This window comes from Saccopteryx leptura, chromosome 4 (genome assembly GCF_036850995.1).
Source record: "Saccopteryx leptura isolate mSacLep1 chromosome 4, mSacLep1_pri_phased_curated, whole genome shotgun sequence".
NCBI lineage: Eukaryota > Metazoa > Chordata > Mammalia > Chiroptera > Emballonuridae > Saccopteryx > Saccopteryx leptura.
The window spans coordinates 220,429,147-220,454,700 of NC_089506.1; the positions used below are offsets into that span (position 1 = coordinate 220,429,147).

Here is a 25,554-nt window from a genome sequence, read left to right on the forward strand (position 1 = left end):
AGTGCTTCCAGCAAAGCCGCCCCCCCATCCCCATCAGGGTATTTCACATTGTCCAAAATCCGTAAGTCCATCCAACAAAGGAGCCAGTGTCCACTCCAGTCGTAGTCCAGGAAATCAGTCCACGCACATGGGGCCTCAGCCACCCCCTCATCCCTGCCATCCTGGAGGGTCTTACACTTTCCCAAAGAGAGGCACATGGCAATGGCAGTCAGCATTTCCATCTCTGCTCCAGAGAGCATAATGGTGTCCACCCCTATGTCCCCAAATCGCAGACCTACCAGGGACATAGTAGGTACTCCTTGCTGCTGGGCTCTCACCTTCTGGAGACTGCGGATTGCAACTCCAGCCTGATTCTCCTCATCCTCCAAAGAGGAACTGAAAACACCAGCTCCCACTGCCGGGCTCAAGCCCCAGGCTGCTGCAGCCTTCTGCTCCTCAGACCTTGCAGCTCCGGACCTGGCCTCAGCCCCAGCCTCAGCCCCAGCCCCAGCCTCCCACAGCTGCTGACTCTCCACAATGTCCAGGGCAAGCTGCAACTCACGAACCTGTGAATCCTCCTCCAGCAGCTGCTCCATTTCCAGGCGAATCTCGCAAACCTGGTCGGCCTCCTCCTCCAGCGCTTCCTCCAGCTCCAGGGTCAGCATCTCTTTCTCCCACGTTTGCTCCAGCTCCTTTTGCTGCTCAGTTGGCAGGTCCCGGGCAGCCTCTTCCACAGAGCTCTCAGTTTCCTCACGCATGGCTGTAAAAGTCAGCCAGCCTATGGCCCCCAAAAGGACAGCCATGGGGAACCATAAAAGCAGCCAGTCCTCTACTCCACCACTCAAAGGTGGTGGTGGCTCCATACTCATTTGTATAAAATCCTGCCAACTACACCAAATGTAAAGCCAGTAGGCACTGCCACCATCACAGCTGCCTGGCCCATGCAGGTTTGCATTAGATTTGGACAGACGGTAATGAAACAATGGAGCCAAGAACTGGTGGGCCATTAGCTTTAATCCTAGCTTGCACCCGGCGGGCAAGTAAAAACACACACTGGGCTCCAAAACCCACTCACATTCAGTGCGCACAAAGCTACTGACTTATCCGAGTTTCCTAGAATCAAAGGTTTCTAGCTCACCAGCCTTATTCACCTCTGTTCCCCATCTCCTTCCTTCTCCCTGCACAAACTCTGCACAAACTGGCTTCTTCTTCAGCACTCCGCCATCTTGGCTGCTTCTCCTGACCTCCACCATGTGGCCTTTCTCTGTTCTCCTCTCTGCTCTCTCCTCTGATGCTAATCTCAGGAACCAAGAGAGAGCAAGCTCCCTGTCTGCCCCACTTTATAGTGTAGAAATCAAAACCTTTAATCCAATATACAAACAAGGAAGTTTCTGATACAAAGTCACTTATCTGAGGCATAATGGGATTCCTCATAAGAGTGCACCACCCCACATCAAAAAGGGTGGGAAAGGCTTAGTCCCAAAACCAAGCCCCAGGCTACAAGGATCCTGCCTGCCCACAGCCCGCCCCCAACACACATTAACATCACCTGGGCGACGGCTAACATCACCACGTGGGCAGCACCATCTTTAACAAAGTGAGCGTAATGTATTTTATCTGCCCAACAGGCGTGCTTACATTTCTCTATTCTTTTCACCTGATAATAGTCTGAGTCAGAGCCTGGCACCATGGTTTAAGCATTCCTATCTCTAGGAGCCCCGGAAATCCCCCTTTTTGACCCCCTTGCCGTGTTACCCACTCTTAAGTGCCAGGTCCCACCTAGGGATGAGTCCAGGGGACCCCGGCCCAGTTACCAACCTTCAGCCGGATCTCCCAGACCTGACGGCTGCCCAAGAAATTGCTGCTCAGGTTTCTCATGGTCATCCCTGCCTCCTAGCTTTTTAGACTTCTCCACACTGGGGTAAATAAAGCAGACTTGTCTGGGGGGGGGCCTTTAATAATGGGGACCCCCCAGGGGGTTTCTTTAGCTTATTCAGCCTTTGGTAGTGCTATATACTAAAACCTTTATTCTAACCCTGTCAATGTCTGTTGTATTTATCCCGATTAAAAACAAATTAACCCATCAAATGATTTTCCACCCTCCTGGGACAAGTCCCGTGGTTTTCCTTTCTGTTTTCTTTTTGGGTCACCCTTATCAATATTTGATTGATCAATTGATTGATCAACTGATTTTAGAGAGAGAGGAAGGGATAGAGAGGAGGAAATAAAAGCACAGCGATTTGTTGTTCCACTTATTCACGCACTCCCTGGTTGACTCCTTTACGTGCCCTGACCGGGAATCTAACCCCACAACCTTGGCGATGGGACAGCACTCTTAACCCACTGAGCTACCCAGCCCAGGCACATGATTTAAAAATAAGTATTTCATCCTGTTTACTTTATTTGGAAGCCCTCGCTTCCTCACCGCACTTCCCAACTATCTAATCTGATCGGCACACCCCTCGTAGCAGTCACTTCCTCGGGGGCTGGCCGCTGTGTGGTTGAACGCCGGCCGCAGCGGAACTGGCCCCGGTGCCTGTCGGTCTGTCTGTGTGCTGGAACTTCCCACCTGACTGCGTTCTTAGGACAGAAGACATTCAGGTGGCCTTTCGGGAAGCCTTTGCCTCTCTTTTTTCTTTCATTTCTCTTCTCAAGTACAGGGCACTTGTATTTTCAATGTCCTGATTTGTGTGTGTGTGTGTGTGTGTGTGTGTGTGTGTGTGTGTGTGTGTGTGTTTACACTCTCTGCAAATGTTCTCACCGGCTAGGAAGTGACTATGGGAAAGGAGCATCTTGGCCCACGCAGACGAAAGTGACATTTCACGGATGGATATTTATTTATTTTTTTTACAGAGACAGAGTCAGAGAGAGGGATAGACAGGGACAGACAGACAGGAATGGAGAGAGATGAGAAGCATCAATCATTAGTTTTTCATTGCGCATTGCAACACCTTAGTTCATTGATTGCTTTCTCATACGTGCCTTGACTGCGGGCCTTCAGCAGACCGAGTAACCCCTTGCTGGAGCCAGCGACCCTGGGTTCAAGCTGGTGGGCTTTTCCTCAAACCAGATGAGCCCGCGCTCAAGCTGGCAACGTCGGGGTCACGAACCCGGGTCCTCTGCATCCCAGTCCAATGCTCTATCCACTGCGCCACCGCCTGGTCAGGCTTCAGCTTTTTTTTTTTCCCTCTTCTTTTCCAAGTGAGAGGAGGGGAGATAGAGAGACAGACTCCTGCATGTGCCCCCTATGCCCGGCAACCCTTGTCTGGGGCCCATACTCTGCTCATCTAGGGCTGTGCTCACAACTAAGCTATTTTTAGTGCCTGAGGTGGAGGCTCCACAGAGCCATCCTCAGCACCCAGGGCCAATGCACTTGAACCAATTGAGACATGGCTGCAGGAGGAGAAGAAAGAGAGAGAGAGAGAGAGAGAGAGAGAGAGAGAGGTGGGGGAAGGGTGGAGAAGCAGATGGGCGCTTCTCCTGTGTGCCCTGGCTGGGAATCGAACCCGGGACTCCTGCACGCCAGGCTGATGCTCTACCACTGAGCCAACTGTCCAGGGGTCAGCTTTCAGTTCTCTGTGACCAGCCAGGCTCTCCTGGACCAGAGCCTCTCTGGCCCATACAAGGACTTTCACCAAAGTTTGTGAGGTGGTTTGTTTGGCTGTATTCCTTCTTTCTTTCTTTCTTTCTTTTTTTTTTTTAGGTTTAATTACAAGCCGGTGGGAAAGCCTGCTCACCCCGCTCGTAGGGGACTTCTGACGTCTCCAAACTTCTTCCAGGAAGAGCAAGTCACTGTGCGCCCCCTGGTGGCTACTTTCTCCACTGACAAGCAGCTGGTTTCGGGGCTGAAGAAATTTGCAGCCCCAAACCCACCAACGGTGAGTTCAGCCCTCAGCATACAAGGGTTCCACTCTCACCAGGTCTGGCTGGGCGGTTTCAAGCTACTTCCCACCACCAGAGCTGGTGCCACAAAAGCTGTGTCCAAGGGTTATCATGCAAGACTGGCCAAAGGCAGTTTTTTTTTTCTCCCTCTGCTGAAAAATGGCTCTATAGAATTAATGCACTAAAAACCATGCATATTACAAATGTCCCATGGGTGCATTATGAAACACACATGCATGTCTGAAACCATTGCCGCAGACAATCTCCTTCACCTCCCAAAGTTTCTAAGCACTCCACCCCCATCCCTAGAGATTAGTTCACATGTTCTAGAATTTTATATAAAGGGCATCATCTAGCATGCACTCTTTTTTTGTCTGGTGTGTTTCTTTTTTGGGTTTTTGCTCAGCATGATTTATTATTATTATTATTATTATTCAGTGAGAGGAGGGGAGGCAGAGAGACAGACACCCCACTGGGATCCACCCAGCATGCCCACCAAGGGGTGATGCTCTGCTCATGTGGGGCCCTTGCTCTGTTGCTCAGCAACTGAGCTCTTCTTAGTGCCTGAGGCGGAGGCCATGGAGCCATCTTCAGCACCCAAGATCAACTCACTCTAATCGAGCCATGACTGCAGGAGGGGAAGAGAGAGATTGAGAGAGAGAGAGAGAGAGAGAGAAGCAAAAGGAGGAGGGGTGGAGAAGCAGATAGGCGTGTCTCCTGTGTGCCTTGACCAGGAATCAAACCTGGGACTTCTACATGCCGGGTCAACACTCTATCACTGAGCCAACCAGCCAGAACCAGCAAAGTCACTCTGGGACTCATCCATTCGCTTATGTTTATTAACAGCTTCATTGTCTGGAGGCACCAGCATGTGTTTATCCAGTCATCTGTTGGCCTGTCTTTGAGTTGTTTTTAGTTTGGAGTGACTGCACTAAAGTCCTTCCTCTTGAGTGTATTCTTAGGCGGGAAGTGGCTGGATCCCTGGTAGGAAGCTGCCAACTGTTTTCCAGAGTGGTTGCCCCATTCACACTCCCTCCCCGGAGAACAAGGACTCACGGTGCTCAAGAGGATTTCTGACCTTCCTAAGGCCGTTGCCTAAGACCTGCAGTCAGGCGGGGAGGGGTGGTGGGGGCTCACCCCTGGGCTGCCTTGCTCACCCGCCAGTCACGCTGGACCAGGCACCGTCTTGTTCGTTGCTTGGTGTTGGGGTTCCTAGTCCTGAACTCCTGCTGCGCTCCCGGACGGCGAGCATCCTCAGGACAGGAGCTTCTGCCCGCCTCATGCACACTCCGAGTATGACACGGCCACTCTTGGCGAGGTGCCACCTCTCCGTTGTCCCCCCCACCCCCATTGTCCGGCGGCAGCCTTCTCCCGCGGGGCCGGATCAGGACAGCTCGGCCTCAGCCCGCTCCGCCCGGAGAACATGGTTCCTGCCGCCGGTGGCGGTGAGGGCACGGCCCTGGTTACTCTCCTGGTGTTTGCTCCGCCCGCCGGCAAGCACGGGGACCCTCGTCCGCCGCCACCACCCCCGGGTCCGCGGTGAGACCTGGGACTTTCCACACTGGGAATAAGACCCCTGAGCGACCTCAGGTCGGTTTGGCACCAGCCGGCTTTGCCACTAGCTGACCGGAAAGCCTTTGGTTCTCTGAGCCGTTTGGACTCTAGGATTGTAAAGAAGGGGTGGTGAGCTCGGACGGTACCTCTGTCTGAGAGTGAAGGAAGTGGACTCGGAACCAGTGAACGTCCTCCGTGAGGCCTCCTGGCCGTGCGCGCGCACAGGCGAGACGGATCGCACAGGGCGTCCCAGGCCACAGGAAAGAAACAAGGGCGCGGGGAGCACGCTGAGGGCGATGGGGACACTGACCGGCTGGAGTCCGGGGGGCGGGGCTGACGGGAGCCCCGCCCCGCCGGCCATCCCGCGGCACGTGGGAGAGCACGTGTCCGTTCCAGCAGTGAGCCGGTGCCCGACGGGGTCACACCCCGGTGCTGGTGCCTCCCCTGTGGCCGCACGCCAGGGGCCAGGGGCACAGGGTGCGGGGCACGTGTGAGGCGCTCCGGTAGAGGTCAGACACACAGCAGGACTGCCCAGGGCCATCAGCCTGGGTAACTTGTGCTCTATACACACTGCGCACAGAAATTCGGGGATGTTTCAAAAGGCACTTTCAAGAGCAGGGGACGTGCAGCTAGCTACTCCGGACTTCAGCCTTTTGTCGAGTGCATTTTCGCCAATGAAATAAAAGTTGGTTTTGCACCTCATTTGCTTCATCGAAACAACTTTCTCTGACTTGTTTGCTTTTCTGATGTTCGTTTCATAAAAAAAAAAAAAAAAAAATCAAAGACTTCTTATTCATTTTGAAATACCCCTAATTTTTGTGAGCAGTATAGATTAAAAAAAAAAAGGTTATAAAATATGCTTTTATAGGCCCCAGGGCACCCGATTCTGTGGGGATTTTCTGGAAGCCCCCAGGAGTTCCAAGCAGGCGGCACCTACCTGTTCCCGCCTCCTTCACTGGCTGGTCTGTACTGGCCCTGGTCCGCCACCCATGTCAGACGCCCCTCTCGGCCTTGGGGGGACACGTTTGGGCGGTGACCTTGGCCCCTACACACACACACACGCACGCACACTCACGCACGCACGCACACACGCACGCACCTCGACTGTCCCAGAAGAGCCATTGGGTCCTGGTTCCCCCAGGGGCGGAGGCGGCTGACAGGGGTTTCTAGCTGAAGGAGGAGCCAGCGCTGGGTCACAAATGAAGGCAGCTTGTCCCTTCGGTGGTCGGGCATGCTGGGCAGGTCATGGGTGGCATGTGTCACCCTTCCACGGCATCTGACCCGTCTCCAGCAGGAACCGGGTGCATTATTTTGGTTTGTAGTGTTTCCTCTACGGTTGCCTGTAATTTCTGGCGAGCGGCATTGCCTTTCTCTGCACCCTCAACAACCCTTCGTCCATCACTGGATTTGGGTTTATTGTAAAAACCATGGAATCAGTGAAAACCCACGAGGTTTGGTGCAATGGTGAGATGTTAACAGGGGCCTGGGACTAGGACTCCAGTCTGCCCTCTCCTGGAAGCTGGATGCACTGCGGAGACAGCCACCCAACGTGAGTCCTGCTCCCCCGGCAGGTTGGGATGCCTCCCTGCCTGCTGGGTCACAGCCCGCCGCACAGGGGCCATCCTGGTCCCCAAGGGCCCAGACAGGGCCCGCGGACTTGGGGATGGTCCTCCACCTGGGCTGAGCACTCTGCCACCCGGGTCCTCCGGACCTGGAGCTCACAGCTTTCCACTCTTTCAGGGGGACGTGAGCTTCCTCACACTTTCTGACGAGCCATTTGGCTATTTCAACATGTGACAGGGCAGAATGCAACATCTTCAGCCTTAACCTAAAACACAAAGCTTAAAATTCTGCCCTGATACAGAGGGGAGGCACACCCTCCGCCCCCTGCACTGGGGGGCGGCTCACCTGAGAAACACCATGCTATGCTTCTGCCCTGATGCTGGGGGAGGCACCCCCCCCCCCACCGCCCCCTGCACTGGGGGGCGGCTCACTTGAGAAACACCATGCTATGCTTCTGCCCTGATGCCGAGGGGAGGCACACCCTCCGCCCCCTGTACTGGGGGAGAGGGGGGGGGCTCACCTGAGAAACACCATGCTATGCTTCTGCCCTGATGCTGAGGGGAGGCACACTCCCTGCCCCCTGCACTGGGGGACGGAGGAGGGGGGCGGCTCACCTGAGAAACACCATGCTATGCTTCTGCCCTGATGCTGAGGGGAGGCACACCCCTGCCCCCTGCACTGGGGGATGGGGGGGCACACCTGAGAAACACCATGCTATGCTTCTGCCCTGATGCCGAGGGGAGGCACACCCTCCGCCTCCTGTACTGGGGGAGGGGGGGGGGCTCACCTGAGAAACACCATGCTATGCTTCTGCCCTGATGCTGAGGGGAGGCACACTCCCTGCCCCCTGCACTGGGGGACGGAGGGGGGGGGCGGCTCACCTGAGAAACACCATGCTATGCTTCTGCCCTGATGCTGAGGGGAGGCACACCCCTGCCCCCTGCACTGGGGGATGGGGGGGGCACACCTGAGAAACACCATGCTATGCTTCTGCCCTGATGCTGAGGGGAGGCACACCCTCTGCCCCCTGCACTGGGGGACAGGGGGGGGCGGCTCACCTGAGAAACACCATGCTATGCGTCTCCTTAGCCTGGGCCGAGCGCCAGGCTAAGCGAGAAACCTGTGCGCAAAGCACCTGGCGTGTGACCCCAAAGTAAGTCATGGCATCCCCCTTCCCTGGGGGGCTGCCCAGTCTGTGCAAGGGGCTCTCCTCCAGCGACCCTGCCGCTGGTGTCTGAAAGCGCAGGGTCCACAGGGAAAGACCTCCTGAACTCTGGAGAAGAGGGTACACCAGCCACGTCCCAATGCGCGGACACGGTCTCTCGGCCAGGTACTGGGCCTACCTGGTCCGTGCCACCTGGACCTGCAGTTCCCATCTTGACCGGAACACCTCCCTGAGTCTGAACTGGACTCTCCCTGTGGAGAAGTTCCCCTCCCCCGCCCGGCTCATCCCCCCCCCCCCTCCAGCGTAAGGGAGTGGGGCACGACCACCATCTTTGGTCCTCAAGCGTCAACAGGTAGCCGCCTACCCCTTCCCATCTTTAGCGGCGATCATGTGCCTGACCGTGTGGATCACACAAATGAGCAAGGGCTCCCCCAGCACCTGGGGCAGGACCTCAAGCTCATGAGGGAGACAGGACGGTTTTGCAGCAAGCAGCAATGGCAAGGGATGCCTCCTCTGGACAGGAAGGGAGCAGTTGTTACATCTTTGAGGGCGAGGTCGTGCTGGGCAGACCTGCTTTGGGGTGGAGGGCAGAGCATCTCAGGTGGCCACAGCCAAGAACACACCCTGCAAGCAGGCAGGAGCCTTGTGGCCACTGTGAGCTGTCTTGGAAATGCAGGACTGGACCGCAGGCGTGTTACAATGTCCCACCCACACGTGTTACAATGTTCCGACCGGCTGCCAGTGAGTGTAGCTATTTAAGCCAGGGAAACGTCCCAAGTCAAGGCTAAGAGCCCGGACCAAGGTAGGGGCAGTTGGGAGATTTAAGGTAAACTTCGGTGCAACGCACTGACTTCAGGGAACAGGGCTGTATGTATTATTTTAAGGGCCACACAAAACGCAAAAGCCGCTTTAATTTTTTAAATCAAACACTTTTATTTCCACATAACAAGCGCAAAAAACTCCCAAACACTTGAACGATACAATTAACGCAGGTATGAAGTCAATTATAGATGACTCAAAGCCCCAAAAGGTCAATCAGCTTAACGTTCCACACATTTCCAGACGTGGTTTTTCAAAGTGACCTTTGGTTTTCGGAAAAACCAGTATGGAAGTCAATATACATCGAACGCACCGAACAAGATTAGCTTACGCCTGGCAAGTTGGAGCAGGCTTGGAAGCCACACGCAGACACGCAGGGGGCTGGCCCCGGAGCTCCCGCAGGGAGGAGGAGGGGCCCCCGGCCGCGGCGGCTCCCGTCCTGTGACGGAGGTACGAGTTGGACGCTAGAACACTGTCAGTCATTAAGCTTCACGTCCCCAGTGGTCTCTTGGCTGAGGTTTGAGATGGGCACAGATGGTAAGGAAGATGAAGTCACGGAGGTTTTGAGGGACGAGACCCCAAAGATGCTCAGAGAGGGCAGGATGGAGCCAGCTACAGTTTCCCACAGTTCTCACATTACTTCAGGGCGACACTGTGGTTATTAAGTTCAGGTAAAATGTTCAAAGATTTGCTCAGATTTTTTTTTTTTTTAAATTGGTTGCTCTATGAGAACCCTCATACACAGCAACTTGAAAACGTTCATTTATAAAAAAAGGGCGTACAAATAAATTCACAAAAAAGACAATTATGTGAGCAGCCAAAAAAGTCATGGTTTATTATATCTGAAGAGATTTCATAATTAAAACACAACCAAACTGTACATTTTACAATCACATTCTATTTGTAAACAGTTAAAAGCCACTGACTTGTGTTGCATCGTAGGACACAGTTAGAATCAAGGCAATGAAATGATGGCGAATTCTGTATTGTTAACATTTTTTTTTTACCCTTGTTCAGTCTCTTCTTCGACCAAACAAGCATTATAATACCATTTGTGGGCGAAATAAGGGGCCGGGGAGGGGGGAGGAGAGAAAGAAAGCGTACAAATGGTGTAACTCGTTAAAGTCGGCAGCAACATTTAAAATTTTCTTTCTACAATGAACGACTCTGTAAGCCCGGGACCTCGCTTACAGGATGCATAGTTACTGACTCTGGCTTTGAGAGACGACAGTTAAACATAGACACAGTCACGAGAGCAGAAAGAGAGAGGGGGGGGGGGAGAGAGAGAGAGAGAGAGAGAGAGCCACTTGATGGAGTTACAAAAATTATCACCTACTGATCATAGCAAACCATCATCACCACTAAGAAAACAACAGCGTTGGAAGTGGAAGGTCAAACTCCAGCTTGAAGCGTTTTTTTGTTTTTTCCTTTTCTTTTTTTTTGGCAGAGAAAATTCTTGGACAGAGCATTATGTAGTTATCAGTGCTAAGAAGTTGGGGGTTTTCCTTTTTTTTTTTTTCCTATAAGAAACTACAAGGAATTTTTTTTCTTTTTTTTCTTTTTTTTTTTTTTTAAACTGGGGAACTGGTTTTCCTGAGAACCATGCTCTTTGATTTAGGACAGGAATAGAAAACAAGAGAACATGGCCAAATGCCGCTCCTTTTCCCAGAGATAGAAAGCATCTTTTAAATCATCCTCCATTTTTTTTTTGTCTTTTACATTTTCTTTTTTAAATGATGGAAGAGTAAACATTTTTTTTTTTTCTCAAAAAACAAAACAAAAAAATCTGTAAACAAGAAGGTTCAACGTGGGAGCCTTCAAAACAAAATGGAAAGCCTACTCAAAGTGCAGGGCCCGTCCTGGCAGGCGGGCTGCAAGTCACAGCTGTGGCCGCAGTTTCTCAAACCGCGGGCAAAATTCTTTAGTTTCATAACATGAACAAATGGGTGCAACACTTTTTCATTTATAGTCCTACGTCAGCATCAGATAGTGATCTCAAACTCCACGACACCACAGTAAGGGAGGCGGACATCAAGGCAGAGCAGAGCGACACCGTAAGAACATCCTTGAGTAAACATTACGCCAGAACAGCTGCCCCCCCATATTGCCAATCAGACGGAGAGAACATCTTTCAGTGCAAAGGTAAAGCTCATACATCATTAGCCCAAACAATGGTTTCGCAAAAAAAAAAAAAAAAAAAAAAAAAAAAAAGGAAAAGAAACTCCCCCCAAAAAAACAAAAATGAAAAATAACCCAACCCCCTCCCAAAAACAAAAAAACAACAAAAACAAAAAAACCCCCAACATAACAAAAACGTGGGGGGATAGGAAAACCCCCAAAGGCTAAACACGATGCACGCACACAAGGGAGCCCCCGCCAGCACGGCGCCCCAGCGGGAGTGTAACCAGAGACACCTTCACATTATAATGTTGGCCTGCATGATTCAAGTATTCAAACTGATATGTTTCGGGGAAAGCAAAGTGGAGAATGTGCAGAGAGCTGTTCCCACAGGCGCCCCGGCTGCAGGCGCGAGCTCGACTTGAGTGCCTCTTCCCTTCGTGTTCTGAGGTCACGGGTCGGTCGGGAGTCTAGGCGGCCTGTCACATGGACTCTCCACCCCCACCCAGGTGGTCAACCGAGAGGAAAGCACTGATGGGGGAGGGGCTGCTCACGCCCCGGGGGTCACTGCCGCTGGGGGGGCCCCACAGGCTTGTGGAATAGTGTGGGGTCCCCCAGAGGGAAGTGCCGTGCAGGTCTCCACAGGTCGTCCCCGCCAGCCCAGCACCGTTCCAGTGGTTGAGATCAGTCCGGCCGGAGAACGAGTGCGAGCAGTCCAGGGCACCCAGCCGGCTCTGGCTGGCCCCGAGGGACTGCCAGCCGGGAGAAGGGGTCAGAGACTGACTTTGTGCAAAGAAACGACTGATCTCCTCTTCACTGGCCAGCTCGGCGAGAATAGTAGTGTTCCCCAGCACGCACCTGGAAGAGAGGCGGCGGTCAGGGCGCAGCGGCCGGGGGCTGCCCGGTCCAGAGCGAGGGGGACACTGGTGTCCGACACACACAAAAGACTTGGCACACCCGCCTGCCCCTCTGTGAGCACTGGACTGAAAAACACCCCCTCCCCCAGTCACAGCCGTGCCTTCAGAAGTCCTGCTGTCCCCTCCAGGACGGTCCCGGGCCACCAGCACCAGAGCCCAGTGGGGCGCACTCCCGGGCCGGCACTCACATGTGCAGAGACTTCTGGGCCTTGACCACCTCCTCCTTGGAGCTGTAGCGGACCAGAGCGCTCCCGTGCGGCAGGTTCAGGTGGAAGGTTATCAGCGGGCCGTGCTGCATGCACAGAGTGCGCAGAGTAGAGCCGTCGATCTGGGGACAGAGCGGGGAGCGGCCGGTTGGACGTGCTGCCCCAGGGGCCACCGGGCGGCCGTCCCAGGACGGGACTCTCCTCCTCTCTCCTGCCCAAGGCTCTTCACTCTGGTGCCACTCCTCACTGGGTCTCTCTGTGGGACAGGCACAGTGCCCCCCTCCCCTCCTCTGGTCCCAGAGCCATACCTCTGTGGCCTCTAGACTCCTGGACACTCCCCAGATCCCCAATTCCTTAGTTAGCCATTGCCCCTGCTGTGGCTTCAAGTCTTCTCTCTTCCCTGCCCTGAGGACAGGATCCATCAAGGCACTGCTCCCTGGGGAGGAGGGGGGTGGGCTCTTACCACCCAGCCTCCAGAGGAGGGGGCAGTCCAGGGACTAAGAAAACGCTCTCACTGTCCAGGGCTTCTCCAAGGGCAACAGCAGGACCACCGGCATCAAACGCGCCTGCGCGCCCTAGGAGAGGGCGGAGCCTGGTCCGAGCCCACAGCTACTGGGCCGGAGTCCTTGGGCAGAGACCAGGGATTCTGCATTTCTGGTCAGCTCCCACGCACACTTTACAGGATAAGGATGGCTGGACCAGACCACAGCCTGCCTGAGAATCTAAAGACCGTCCCCTGCCATCTCCTCTACCAGTTTGACTTCTACTCAGTACCAGCCAGCAGGCTGGGCAGCCCTCACCTCCGTTCCCATGGCACCAAGTACCGTCCACACCAGGACGCCTGGCGCCCTTACCTGAGGTGTGAGGTTTTTTAGAACAAGCCAATTTGTTATTCTCCCTGAGCTGCTCTCACCCCAGCTGGACCCTAAATGAGGAAGAAAAAGGACAAGTCAGTTTCCTAAGACCTCCGCCTGAAAGGGGACTTGGGACAAGCACACACCAGCCAGTGCGCAGGGGTGCGGGAGGGTCCCGGTCCCGGCTGGGGCACGCATGGGAGACGCCCCCGGGACCGTCTCACCGCTAAGGCCGGGACTGTCGCTGGCAAGGCCCCTGCGGGAGTCCCATCGGTGCTTCCCTCAGGCGTCCTGTGCCGACCTGGCCTGGACGTCCCGCACGAAGCTGGCCATTGTGCGGGCAGCCTCATGCGGTCTGGGCGACCACAGGATCCTGCTGCCCGGCCTCACCCTCTCCCCCGCAGCAGACCGGCCGTTTCCGGCCTGGGCCGGAGGGCAGCTCTGTGCCGCTGCCCCTGGCCCCGAACACAGCCCGCCCTGCGCTCTCCTGAGGGCCACGGGGGACCTGGCGCAGCCCGGGCCTGGCCTGGGCGCCCGCTGTTCCCCTGGTTCTGCCTCGCTTACCTCCAGGCTTCCTGACCCCACTCAACTCCCCGCGGCCTCCCTTCGGGGCGGGGCGGGGGCTCCCGGGCCTGGCCTAACACAGCCCTCACCTGCACTGCTGGCCACGGGTGTCTGGCCAACAGCGGGCTCACGTGGAGCACCCCATACGGCAGCCTGCATTCAGCAGCCCCAGACAGACTCAGGTTTCTCTTTGTGTAAATACTATTTTATTTCAACCAGCCGCCTGCCAAGAGATCGGGATTAAGGAGGTGTTGCCCTTCTCAGCCCGGAGATGACAGCTGGGCGGGGCGTAAGGAGGGGCGGGCGCACGTTTACTGGGCGCAGGGCAGGCCGGCACAGCAGCCTCGTCCGGTGCTGGTCGTTCACAGGAGCAGGGCAGGACCACCTGCCCATCTCCCGCCCGCCTGCACTCTGCCAGCCGGCCCCGTGTGAGCCACGGCCCCGTCACTCCCAAAGGCCCGTCTGAACAGCACGCTTTGTCACCCCTACGTCTCGGCCCAGTTTCCACCCAGCAGGCCTCGTTCTTCACGGCCGGACAGGCTCTCCCTCCCCTCCCTCCGCTCTAGTAACTGTGCGCCGCGTGACGTGCTGGGTTCTGAGTCCGTCCCGAGCAGGAGTCCCTGCGCACTAGAGGACGCGCCCTGGGAACCCGAGGGGAAAGCGCCCCCCCCCCCCCCCCGGCAGCCAGTGAGGGCTCTCGGGACACCAGGCAATGCCCTGGGAGGAGTGTGCCCACTGAGCGTCTCCCCAACTCCACAGGGGCGCCGCCTGCCCGCACAGACCCGGGGGCCGCCAGCGTTCAGAAACCCAGCCCACGTACCCCATCTTACCTGGGGTATACCTGGCGTCAGAATTTCCCCATCCTCCACCTACACGAAGCGGAGAATTATCCCACGTAGACAAGGGCGGCTTCTGACCAGTGAGTCCCGGAGGCGGGCGGGACGGAGCAGTGATGTTTTTAGGTGGCAGAGGGACCTTCCACAGTTCATGGGCCAGAGAGGTGTTTGTGACAGAGCCCGGAGCCCACGTCAGTTTGGAATCACTATTTCTGGCTACTCAGAGGGAGGACAGTGTGAGGGGGGAAAACACTTTTAGCAAAGAGTAAATTTAAATAATAACATCTACTCTCCCACTGAAACCCAATCAAACAAACAAAATGAAACTACTATAAAAAAAACGACCGAAGAGAAAGCGCCCTTCACCCCGAGTCCTCAGACACGCGTCTGCAGTGCTGAGACCCTGATACTTGATTTGGCCCAGCGCACAAAACCAACTGTTGTGTTTCATTACTTTAAAGTAGCAACAAGCCATTAAATAATGTATCTCCGATCTCTGCTGGCTCGGGGACAAAGGGACTGCGATGGGAGTCCCAGCTCCTCTCTGCGCCTTAGGGCGCCTGGCATCGGGGCGCTACCCAACACACCCGGAGGGTCCAAGGGGCTAAGTGCCCGCTCACGGGTTCAGGGCGGAGCCAGGATGCCGTCACTTCCTGCAGCGTGCTGCGGCGCAGAAACGGTGGGAGTGCGGGACAGGCACACAGAGCGCACGCGCAGGGGACAGGAGGGGACTAATCGCTGGAGGCAAGGAAGCTGGAGACCCCGCCCCCGCCGCCCCGCCCACCTGAAGTGCTTTGTGCTGTACTGCTGAGGGGAACGTTGTAGTTGGAGGCACGAATGGATGACCAGGCACTAGTTGAAGGCAGCGTGGTGTTCAAGGATGAGGATGACCCTACGTGGGGGAAGAGCCTAATTAGCCATCGCCAGAGCAAGGGACATGGTGTCTGACAATAAGCAAAAGCTTCCGGTAAAACGGCCCCTTCAGAGCAGGCCACAGGAGCCAGGCACTCAGGTCACACGGTGCCTGAGCACCAGCCGCTGCCCTAGCTGCCCTAGCCCGGTCCTCACAGGCAGAGGCAGCTTCCCTCCACCCACTCCTGTCTCCCACGGGGGTCTGAGAGTGCACCCCAGCAGTCAGTGTGCCCTGGCTCTGCCCGGGCCTGGGCTGCATCCTGTCCTCGGCCCCCAGGGCCTCCTACGGTACAGCTCATGGCGGCACTCAGGTCCCGCCAGGGCCCAGGCTTTTCCCCTCCATCATGCCCCACTCTCGGTCCCCAAACCTAGCCATTCTGTCTCCTGCTCAGCCCCAATGTGACCGTCCCTGCATCCCTGGGATGGCTCCTGCCTGGCCACCACTGCAGTTCCAGGTCCCCACTGTCTGAGGCCCACCGGAGATGTCCCGTCTTCCACTCAAATCCTTCAGGGGTTCCCCTCTTTAGTACCCAGCCCACATCCCTCCCCAACTCAGACGTCTGCAGACAGGAAGCCTTCCTCCGTGCGCGCAGTCTCTCGGGCACGGCCGGACGTGAGCCCTCACACCTGGCTGTCCCCCACTCCCGTCCTGTGAACCCAGTGGCTTTCTTTCTGTCTCACAGCTGTCTGCTAAGTCCAGCTGTGTCACCACCGTGCTACGGCATCGCCTGCTCGCCGGCTACACCTGTAACGTGACATGCTGGCCGGTGGATGTTTTCATCCTAAGTTGTTTAAAGGGATAAATGGAAGGACAGGTGTCACAGAAACAAAACTCTCATTCATGTCACTGTCCTTTCTTCCAGCACGTGCATGAAATGCCCACAGGTGCCTGTGGTGAGATACTCTGATTTCGATAACCCAATACAAAGTCCGCCTGGACTACAGGGACCCTTAAAAGCTGCACTATTTTCACTGAGATAGAGAAAGCCAAAGTGCTTCTCTGGATGGAAATCCTTTAATATCCAGAGTATATAAACAAATAATCACAAACATCTTTTACAAAAAAAGTTTTGTTTTTTTTTAAGGTGAGAGTATGGGAGATAGGCAGATTCCCATATGCACCTGGACGGAGATCCACCCAGTAACCCCCATCTGGGCCTGATGCTCGAGTACCAAGCCATTTTTAGCACCTGAGGCTGATGTGCTGGGACCAACCAAACTATCCTCAGCCCCTGGGCCCACGCTCGAACCCATCGAGCCCTGGGCTACGGGAGGGGAAGAGGTAGAGGAGGAGGAAAGAGAGGGGAGAGAAGCAGATGGCTGCCTGTCCTGTGTGCCCTGACAAGAGAGTTGATCCTGGGACGTCCACATGCCAGGCTGATGGCTCTATCTACTGAGCCACTGACCAGGGCCGAGAAACTCCCATTTCTTAATAACCACAATACTGAAAGCTGTTCTAAAGTAGGCAACCACCTACAGTTGATAATACAGTTACTAGAAAGCAAATACTTGTCGGTCCTTTATATACTAACATCTTAATATGTGTTACCGCCTGGCCTGTGGTGGCGCAGTGGATAAAGTGTCAACCTGGAATGCTGAGGTTGCTGGTTCAAGTCCCTGGGCTTGCCTGGTATCTCTCTCTCCCCCTCCCTCCTCTCTCTCTCTCTAAAAGTCAATAAAATCTTAAAAATCCAAGTTAATATGTTTACCATATCAAGTGATAGTAAATCCTCATCATTTTTAAAGTAGCAGAAGGGTCCCCCATGGGAAAACTGACCACCTGTCTGCACCGCCAGGCCACCCGGAGGTCAGGTGCGGTGGTGTGAGAGTGACCACAGCTGCTGCTGACCTCACACCTGCTCTGGCCTTACACCCTGCTGTCTAGAGACGGACACGTCCCCGCCTACATACCACTGTTCCTGTCCCTGAGGTGGTCCACTTCCCGCACAGTATTAATTGAGAGATTGTTTATGACACTGCCAGGAGTGACGTAAGGGTCAGTTTCAGGGTCAATGTTTGGATAACCTTTCCATGGTTCACCAGGGCGAAATTCTAGAGATGAAAATTCAAAATTAGTTCAGGCTTAATCACCACTTTAAAATCATTAACTACACAAAACTTTTACTTCTAAAGTCTATGCGAGTCTCAAATATTTTGATGCAGTAATAAAATATAAGCTGTTCCATATGAATAACACGCATGTTTTTACAACACAAACCAATGCTCTGGATTTGCATGTACTCCACAGTGACGTGTGAAGTGCTTTGTTACACGTACTCCACAGTGACGTGTGAAGTGCTTTGTTACACGCCACAGAGCTGCAGGGACTTGCTGGGCACCCTGCTCTGGGCGCACGGCTGCCCACTGCCCACACGGCCGAGGTCCGGGGACACGGATGGTGAAGGACAGCCCACGCTGGCTCCACACTGCTCCCCCCTCCCCCCAGGGCAGAGGCACTGCTAACGGGGACTCAGCGCCCGCCTGCCACACCCCTGCGTCCCTTCGCATCCTGAGCACAGCCGGCCACCAGCCAGGGCTGGGCCGAGTCGTTGCTAAGTCGTGCCGGAGGCTGCTGGACGTTACCTGGTGGCCAGTTGACACTGCTGGAGCCGCTGGGCGATTTGGCACGTGGCCAGCCATCCCCGACGGAGCCCGGAGGACTGGCTGGTGAAGAACTGCTGTTCATGAAGTCATAGGGGACAAACGGAGACTCTTCCAGCCTGAAACCACTTGAAATAGCACCTGAGAGGAGACACGTGACATGAGAGGGGAGCCCTCGCACGGCCCACGTGTGCCCTGAGCTCTGCGGTGTGGCCCGCAGGGACAGAGAAAGCCCTGCCCTCCTGCAGACCCGCGCCGCTCCCATTCTGTCAAGGCTGAGATCCGGCATCGCCAGAGTTCATTTTACTTCAAGAAAAACGTGAGCGACCGGAGTAAGAGTACAAAATTACTTCCAGATCGTAGACACCTGAACCACGGCCGAGACCGAGAACAAGCCCAGGGCCCCCTCTGCGGGGTGGCTCCCGTTCAGGCGGGCAGGCGAGGAGCACGGGGCAGAGGGCGGCTGAGGGCAGCTGGAGTGGCTGGTGCAGCGCCGGGAACCAGGACACCACCATGCCTGGACAAGGTGGAGGTCCTGAGAAAACGGTGCCCTCTCCCACCAGGACATTTACGTTTCTGCTCGACACCCCACCCCTGCGGGATTACCCAGTGTTTGTCAAGATGCCTGTTACCAGAATGAGGATGAAATCCCAAAACACTCAATCACACTTGGAGGCGATCGCCTGTGTTGTGATTAGTCTCCCAACATCTTGGAGCACATCTCAGAATGGCCCACGTCACCCGGGGCCCACACCGCACTTGCTCACTGGGCCAGGCCCACGCTGTGTGTAGGCAGCCGGACACAGCTGAGCGAGGTGAACAGGGTCCTCTCCCTTAACAACAGTACACCCTGACAAAAAGGCGACCAAGGGGACAGACAGGAGGGACAGAGCATGGGCCAGGAGGGGCCGAGCTGGTATGCAAAGGGTTAAGGGCTTCTCGGCATGGGCAGAGCTCTACAGACAGGAGCTGAGAAGGGCTCCGTGCCTTGGAGGAGCCGAAGGGCCGTCTATGAGCAACAAGAAGGTGGGGTCCTGAGCCTGAAGGGAGGGCGTCCGAGTGTGTTTTGTTTAGAACGTTTAGAACGTGGAGGCTGCAGGTGGCAGGTGCGGAGTGCAGTCTCGCTCCCCCAGGCCTCCCCCCCCTAGGCCTCCCCACGGCAGACCAGCCTGCTCCTAGAAGGCCTGGAACCTGGGACACCCCAGGCAGGACTCTGGAGGACACAGCATGGGGGATGGTCCCTCCAAGGGGTTTTAAGGGAAGTGATGCTGTCGGTTCTGTTGAGATCACTTGGCTGCCCTGTGAGAACTGGGGAGGGTGTGAGGAAGCAGGGAGGCGTGAGAGTGCTGTGCAGACGGACACGCAGCGGACACACGGATCTGGGAGGGGAAAGGGCACTCGCCACAGGTGGGCCGGATGAGAAAGCACGACTCACGTCTCCCAGACCCACCCAGCCATCAACAGATGAAGGAAGGAAGTCCTCAGGTTACAACACGAACGGACCTTGGACATCTGATGCTAAGCCGTCCACTTACACGGGGCTTTTCCCAACAAATACTGTAAAATGTATTTTCCCTTCTACGGCTCTGCTGACTTTTTCCAGCTCACTTCACTGTAAGAGTACGGCACAGGACACGTGTGACACACAGAGCACGTGTTCTGTCATCAGTGAGGCTGGCCGTCACAGCAGCCATCAGAGCTGACTTCTGGGAGTCGAGAGCTCTAGTGGGCTTTCTATACTGGGGGACCCTCCCACACGGCTCAGGGTCCATGGCAGCTGCAGACACGAACACCTACACCGGCAGTTAAGGGAAGGGAGCTGCCATGTTCACGAGGAGCTGGGGCTCCGATGCGCACTCAGACACGGGGACGCGACCTGGGCCCGGGAGCCGGACAGCGTGCGGCAGAAACGCGTCCCCCCGCGTGCTCTCCCCCGGCCTCCGTCTGCAGGTCTCCCCACTGCCAGGGGCTCTAGCTTCTGTCCGAGGACTTGCTCTGCTGCCACCTTTGTCAGCCCCACCAAGCCACGGCCTCACTCCTCTCGTGAGTGTGGAGTCTTCCTTTAGCCCAGACTTTCCTTCCGAGTCCTGGGCCGCTAGGTCTAATTTCTCACGGGGCTCTTCCACCCCCAGCTGCCCCCCAACACCACGTGCAGCAGGTCCAACATCGGTTCCCCGTCTGCTGCACCACTCCCCGTCACCAAGCGTGACACTGGTGCGTGGGCGAGCTGCACAGTACTGCATGGGGCTGCCGGGGAGAATGTGAGGCCTAGGCCCTCCCCTCCTATGAGAGACGCGCCCACATGGACACTCCTTCCACCAGACACAGGCACCCTGAGAGCAGCACCTGCGGGAGGCCGCCCGGAGGCGGCAGAGCGGAGTCTGACCCACAGGCGAGGGGCCCGGGAGGCACGCTGCAGGCACGTGACGTCTGCAGAAGGAGCTCCGTCGGTCCTGAAGGCTGGTCCCTCCTTCAGCGGACTCCCTCTTGTCCACTGACCCTCCTCCATGCTCAGACTTCTAAAGTCTCTCGTGCCTCCAGACAGCCACCACTCTGCTGTGTACCCTGCTCGGTGACATCAGTGCACTGTTTGTTCTGTTCCCACTGTTACCCCAGCTCCACCTTTCCTGTTCTCTCCTTGACCGTCCCCTCCAGACGTGCCCACACAGGGCTCCCCGGCAGCCCTGTCCCCGACCCTCGCACAGGCAGTACTCTCTTTACCGTTCCCCGTCTTCCTGTGCGTCAGGGGAGCTGAAAGGCCCTGCTGCTGACGAGTCTCTCTGAAGCCTGCGCAGACTCACCACCCCCTTCGCTGCTGTTCCCGACCAGCACCCTGCGGGTTCCCATTACTCCCCGCGCCCTGTTCCGGGCGCTGACTTGTACTTGCTACATACACTCAAGTGTGTGTACCCAGGCATTCCAGGGAGCCAGACTGTCCTGGGGAAGCAGATACTCCACTGACGCTGCTAGACGAATGGGTATTAAATAAGGTGAAAATGATATTTAAAAATTTAACTAACTGATAAAAAAGTATTGAATGGATGTGACTTACACATCTCAACAAAAAATATAAAGGAAATGTATCAATATATAAGAAACTGATAGGAATCAAATTATGGTGGAAGTTGTTTTTTTTGTTTGTTTGTTTGTTTTTGTATTTTTCCAAAGTTGGAAACGGGGAGGCAGTCAGACAGACTCCTGCATGCGCCCGACCGGGATCCACCCGGCATGTCCACCAGGGGTGTTGCTCCATTGCAACTGGAGCCATTCTAGCGCCTGAGGCAGAGGCTATGGAGCCATCCTCAGCGCCCGGGCCAACTTTGCTCCAATGGAGCCTTGGCTGCGGGAGGGAAAGAGAGAGACAGAGAAGAAGGAGAGGGGGAGGGGTGGAGAAGCAGATGAGCGCTTCTCCTGTGTGCCCTGGCCGGGAATCGAACCCAGGACTCCTGCACGCCAGGCCGACGCTCTACCACTGAGCCAACCGGCCAGGGCCTGGTGGAAATTTTTAATACCCTACATCAGATAAAAATTTGTTAACAAGTAGAATGTTACAACAATAAAATCAATTGCTAAAACCTAAAATATCATCAAAAAGGAAGTAATTTTTTAAAAACAATGCACAGTGTGATGTCTATTTTGTACAGTAACACATTGTTTCTTTTGTTTCCATAAAGATTTACTAATAAAGCACTTTTAAAAATAAGGAAAGGTTCTGTAAGAATTTGGCTTTCTGCCTGACCAGGCGGTGGCGCAGTGGATAGAGCGTTGGACTGGGACATGAGGACCCACATTCAAAACCCCAAGGTCGCCAACTTGAGCGCGGGCTCATCTGGTTTGAGCAAGGCTCACCAGCTTGGACTCAAGATCACTGGCTCAAGCAAGGGGTCACTCGCTCTGCTGTAGCCCCCCAGTCAAGGCACATACAAGAAAGCAATCAATGAACAACTAAGGTGCTGCAATGAAGAACTGATGCTTCTCATCTTTCTCCCTTCCTGCCTCTCTGTCCCTATCTGTCCCTCTGTGTCTCTGTCTCTGTCACAAAACAAAACAAAAAAAGGAATTTGGCTTTCTAACATATATATTTAAAATAAAGGCCTAACTTAAGTATGACAGAGGTTTTCTTTGTTTTAAGAAAAAAATCAAGGTCAGAATGGATTTCCTACCATGTTTGCTGGAGTTCTGATCCAAAGACGTGTTCACAGAAATGCTGTCCACGGTAGTCCACTTCCTTAGTCTTGACTGTGGCTCTTTAATACTGTTCATATCCATATTTACATTCAAGTTTGAGTTCAAGCCTTAAAAAAAAACACCAAAACTTAAAAAACTATAAAATATAGCACATTCTTCTGGTACAACTTCCACATCCTTGAAAAACATATGTAACTAATTGAATGTTTTCAGCCCTAAGTTCCTTAATAAATTCCATCCTGCAAACGTGGCAGAGCCAAATGATTACCGACAAAGGCAGGCAGGCGGGCAGAGACTCGGGGCCTGCGGTCACGGTCACGCAGGAGCAGTGCGGAAAGAGCCGCAGCTCGGTCAGGTCGAGGAAGACGCACGCGAGTCTGCGGCAGCTACTCTGACACTCGAGAACACAGTGTTTTCAAACCACAAACGTTAGCACTCTAAGACTGCATTCACTGTGGAAAACACTGCTCACAAAGATGAGGTGATCAGGGAACGTGCAGACACACCAGTACTTTCAGCCTTTTGTTTAGCGCATTTTCACTAAATCAAAGTTGGTTTTGCATCTCATTTGCACCATCAAACAACTTTCTCTGACTTTTCTGATGTTCTTGTTTAATAAAAAAAATCAAATGCTTTATCACTTCATATTCATTTTGAAATATCACCTAATTTTTGTGAGCATTGTATTTCTCCATACAATTTTGCTTATTTTTAAGTTCTTTGATAAAATAAAATATTTACGGAGCCCAAATATTAAAAATTCTTAAGTTTATCTCTACTAAGGTATCTCTAGCTACTCCCTCCTAGTGTACCACAGATGAAAAATTATATACATATGTATGATCACTTTCAGTTACTATCTTCTGCTTGCAAACCCAACAATTTTTCAGCTGGCTGACTGGCCAAGGAAGGCTGTCATTTAAGAGTGAAACTGCCCTGCTCTAACAACTATATAGACCAGGGGCCAGACCCCCGTGCTCCTGTGCAATGTACTCCCAATCTGATGATACACGTCAGATTTAGCGATATTCTCATGGAACAAAGACAGGCATTTCTATTTTCAACACTATGGACAGAAAATAGACCCACTACTCGAGTCTTTCTTAAAACGTGATTCAACGACAAGCCACACCAGAATCGTCTGAGACGCGTGTAAAAATGAAGTGAGAATCTGAAACACACACCCAGATGGTTCTTATCCTTCAGTTTCAAAGCAAATGGTTTGCTTTGAACAGTCTGATGATAGTCACTTCCCTCCCCGGGTGAGCCCCAACCTCTCCATGTCCTCAGGGCTCCTTTACCACTACTGCACACTCTGTTGTCTCTGGGACCGCCTGGTCACCATCAATGGCTCCCACAGTCAAACCCGCAGTGGTAACTGATAAGGGCGTCTGGGAACGTAAAGACACAGTAAACAGTTCCAAGGATTCAGACTGCAACGCGGGTCTCAGCTGCAAGTCCAGGGCAGCAGGGAGGGCGGGTTGCAGACCAGCTCAGCCAGTGAGGCAGCGGCAGGGCAGCAGGGAGGGCGGGTCGCAGGCCAGCTGAGCCAATGGCAAGGGGAGCAGGGAGGGCGGGTCGCAGGCCAGCTGAGCCAATGGCAAGGGGAGCAGGGAGGGCGGGTCGCAGGCCAGCTGAGCCAATGGCAAGGGGAGCAGGGAGGGCGGGTCGCAGGCCAGCTCAGCCAGTGAGGTGGTGGCAGGGCAGAAGAGAGGGCGGGTCGCAGGCCAGCTTAGCCAGTGAGGCGGCAGCAGGGGCCGCTATAGGCCCCACCTCGCCCCCCAACCAGAACGCGCTAGGTAACCGACCACCTTCAACCCACAAAGCTGCTCTACACGAAACCACTGTTAAGGGAAAAAGAGACAGAAAAAGCAAAATAAACCAGATGTGAACAAAGAAGGGTCAAAACAGAAAGAAAGGCACAGAAGAAAGGGGATCTAGGGAGGGACACGTGTGAGCCTGAACTGCCAGGGGATGAAGTCTGGAGACGTGATGCAGAAAGGGAAGGGGAAGCTGAGCAAGCGTGAGGAAGGCAACCCCTGCCCCCAGCCGCCGTCTACACTTACTCCAGTCATCCTCTGCAAGTGCTCGGACAACCTAGCTTTCAGGTTCGGAAAGCTACGTTACTGTTCTCAGCTGTTTCGTCAAAGGAGCACTGCTCAGAAACTCTCCAGTGTGCTAAACTTTTTTTGTTTGTTTAAGAGAGAGCGAGCAGGACAGACGGGGACAGACAGGAAGGGAGAGATGAGAAGCATCAATTCTTCCTTGCGGCACCTTAGTTGTTCATGGATTATTTTCTCATATGTGCCTTGACGGGGATGGAGGGTTACAGCAGAGCGAGTGACACCCCCTACCCCCCTTGTTCAAACCAGCGACCTTGGGCTCAGGCCAGCGACCTTAGGCTCATGTCTAGAATCCCATGCTCAAACCAGAGACCCCAGGCTCAAAGCTGGCAACCTTGGGGTTTCAAACCTGGGTCCTCAGTGTCCTAGGTCAATGCTACCCACTGTGCCACCACCGATCAGGCTGTGATTTTAGTAACAATAATTTTGGTCCTCTCCTCTCATATCCTGCAATTAAGATAGCCTGGGACTTAAAATGAAACACTGTCTTCATCCTGGGTCATTTTAAATGAGTAGGGGGTTTCTGAAATCATGTGGTTTTCTTGAACAGAGAACACAAAGCATGAAGTTGGGCTGAGCCCAGGAGAGGACACAGTTGAAGGACCAGTGTGCTTTCACAGGGGGACAGACCGAGCATGTGCCTCCCACGCCTGGCGGCCCGCATGGCCAGGAGACACCCACCGATGGGGAAGTTGGTGAAAGCGCTGATGGGGGACGGCCCTTTCTGCAGCTCGGGTGTAGTGTGCGGCATGGCGTTCTCCAGGAAGGACTTCATGGCTGGCTGATGGAGCGGCTGCGGTGGAGCTGGGGGCGTCGGCTGCTTCACCAGCAGGTTTGGGTCGAGCTGACGTGACTGCTGCATCATGTGCTGCTGCACACTGAGGGGCCGGCCCTGAGAGCGACAGTGGCGGGAGCTGTGGGGCAGCCCTCCGGACACCCAGCCTCCACTTGGGCCCCCCCCCCCCCCCAGGGAAGCAGCCGCCCCGGCCGACCCCGCGACGGGCCCAGCCCACACAACACGCCCCCCGTGCTGAGGACAGGCAGCAGGCCTGGGCACGTGGCAGTGGGGGCCGCCTCAGCGCAGCAAGGGAGGCCGCTTACCTGCTGGTCTGGCTGCCGGCCCCCAGAAGGCACGCTTCTCTGACCCTGCGACCTCTGCTGCTGCGCCAACAGCCGCTGCAGGGAGAACGGCGGAGCGGGCATCAGCGCTGAGCTACTGCGGCAGTGCCAGCTCCGCGGTGATGCGGCCGGCGGGCCCAGAGGCATGCACGGC

The 25,554-nt window shown here is 54.8% G+C and overlaps 1 protein-coding gene across 8 annotated transcripts in view; it reads right to left on the reverse strand.

Annotated features, from left to right (window-relative positions):
* Window positions 1-10,437: 10,437 nt before the first annotated feature.
* Window positions 10,438-25,554, reverse strand: part of TNRC6A (trinucleotide repeat containing adaptor 6A) — a 183,172-nt gene continuing 168,055 nt past the window's right edge. For 7 of the 8 annotated variants that reach the window (XM_066383396.1, XM_066383390.1, XM_066383393.1 and 4 more), the window contains 10 exons: window positions 25,383-25,457; window positions 24,963-25,173; window positions 22,134-22,265; window positions 17,953-18,111; window positions 17,281-17,421; window positions 15,242-15,349; window positions 14,452-14,673; window positions 13,058-13,128; window positions 12,186-12,325; window positions 10,438-11,938 (listed from right to left, as the gene is read on the reverse strand). In XM_066383396.1, the coding sequence (XP_066239493.1) occupies window positions 11,563-11,938; window positions 12,186-12,325; window positions 13,058-13,128; window positions 14,452-14,673; window positions 15,242-15,349; window positions 17,281-17,421; window positions 17,953-18,111; window positions 22,134-22,265; window positions 24,963-25,173; window positions 25,383-25,457 (1,635 nt within the window). In that variant the 3' untranslated portion in view covers window positions 10,438-11,562. Of the gene's footprint in view, window positions 11,939-12,185; window positions 12,326-12,511; window positions 12,640-13,057; window positions 13,129-14,451; window positions 14,674-15,241; window positions 15,350-17,280; window positions 17,422-17,952; window positions 18,112-22,133; window positions 22,266-24,962; window positions 25,174-25,382; window positions 25,458-25,554 lie in introns of those variants that run through there. The other variant, XR_010751205.1, reaches the window with a different exon arrangement.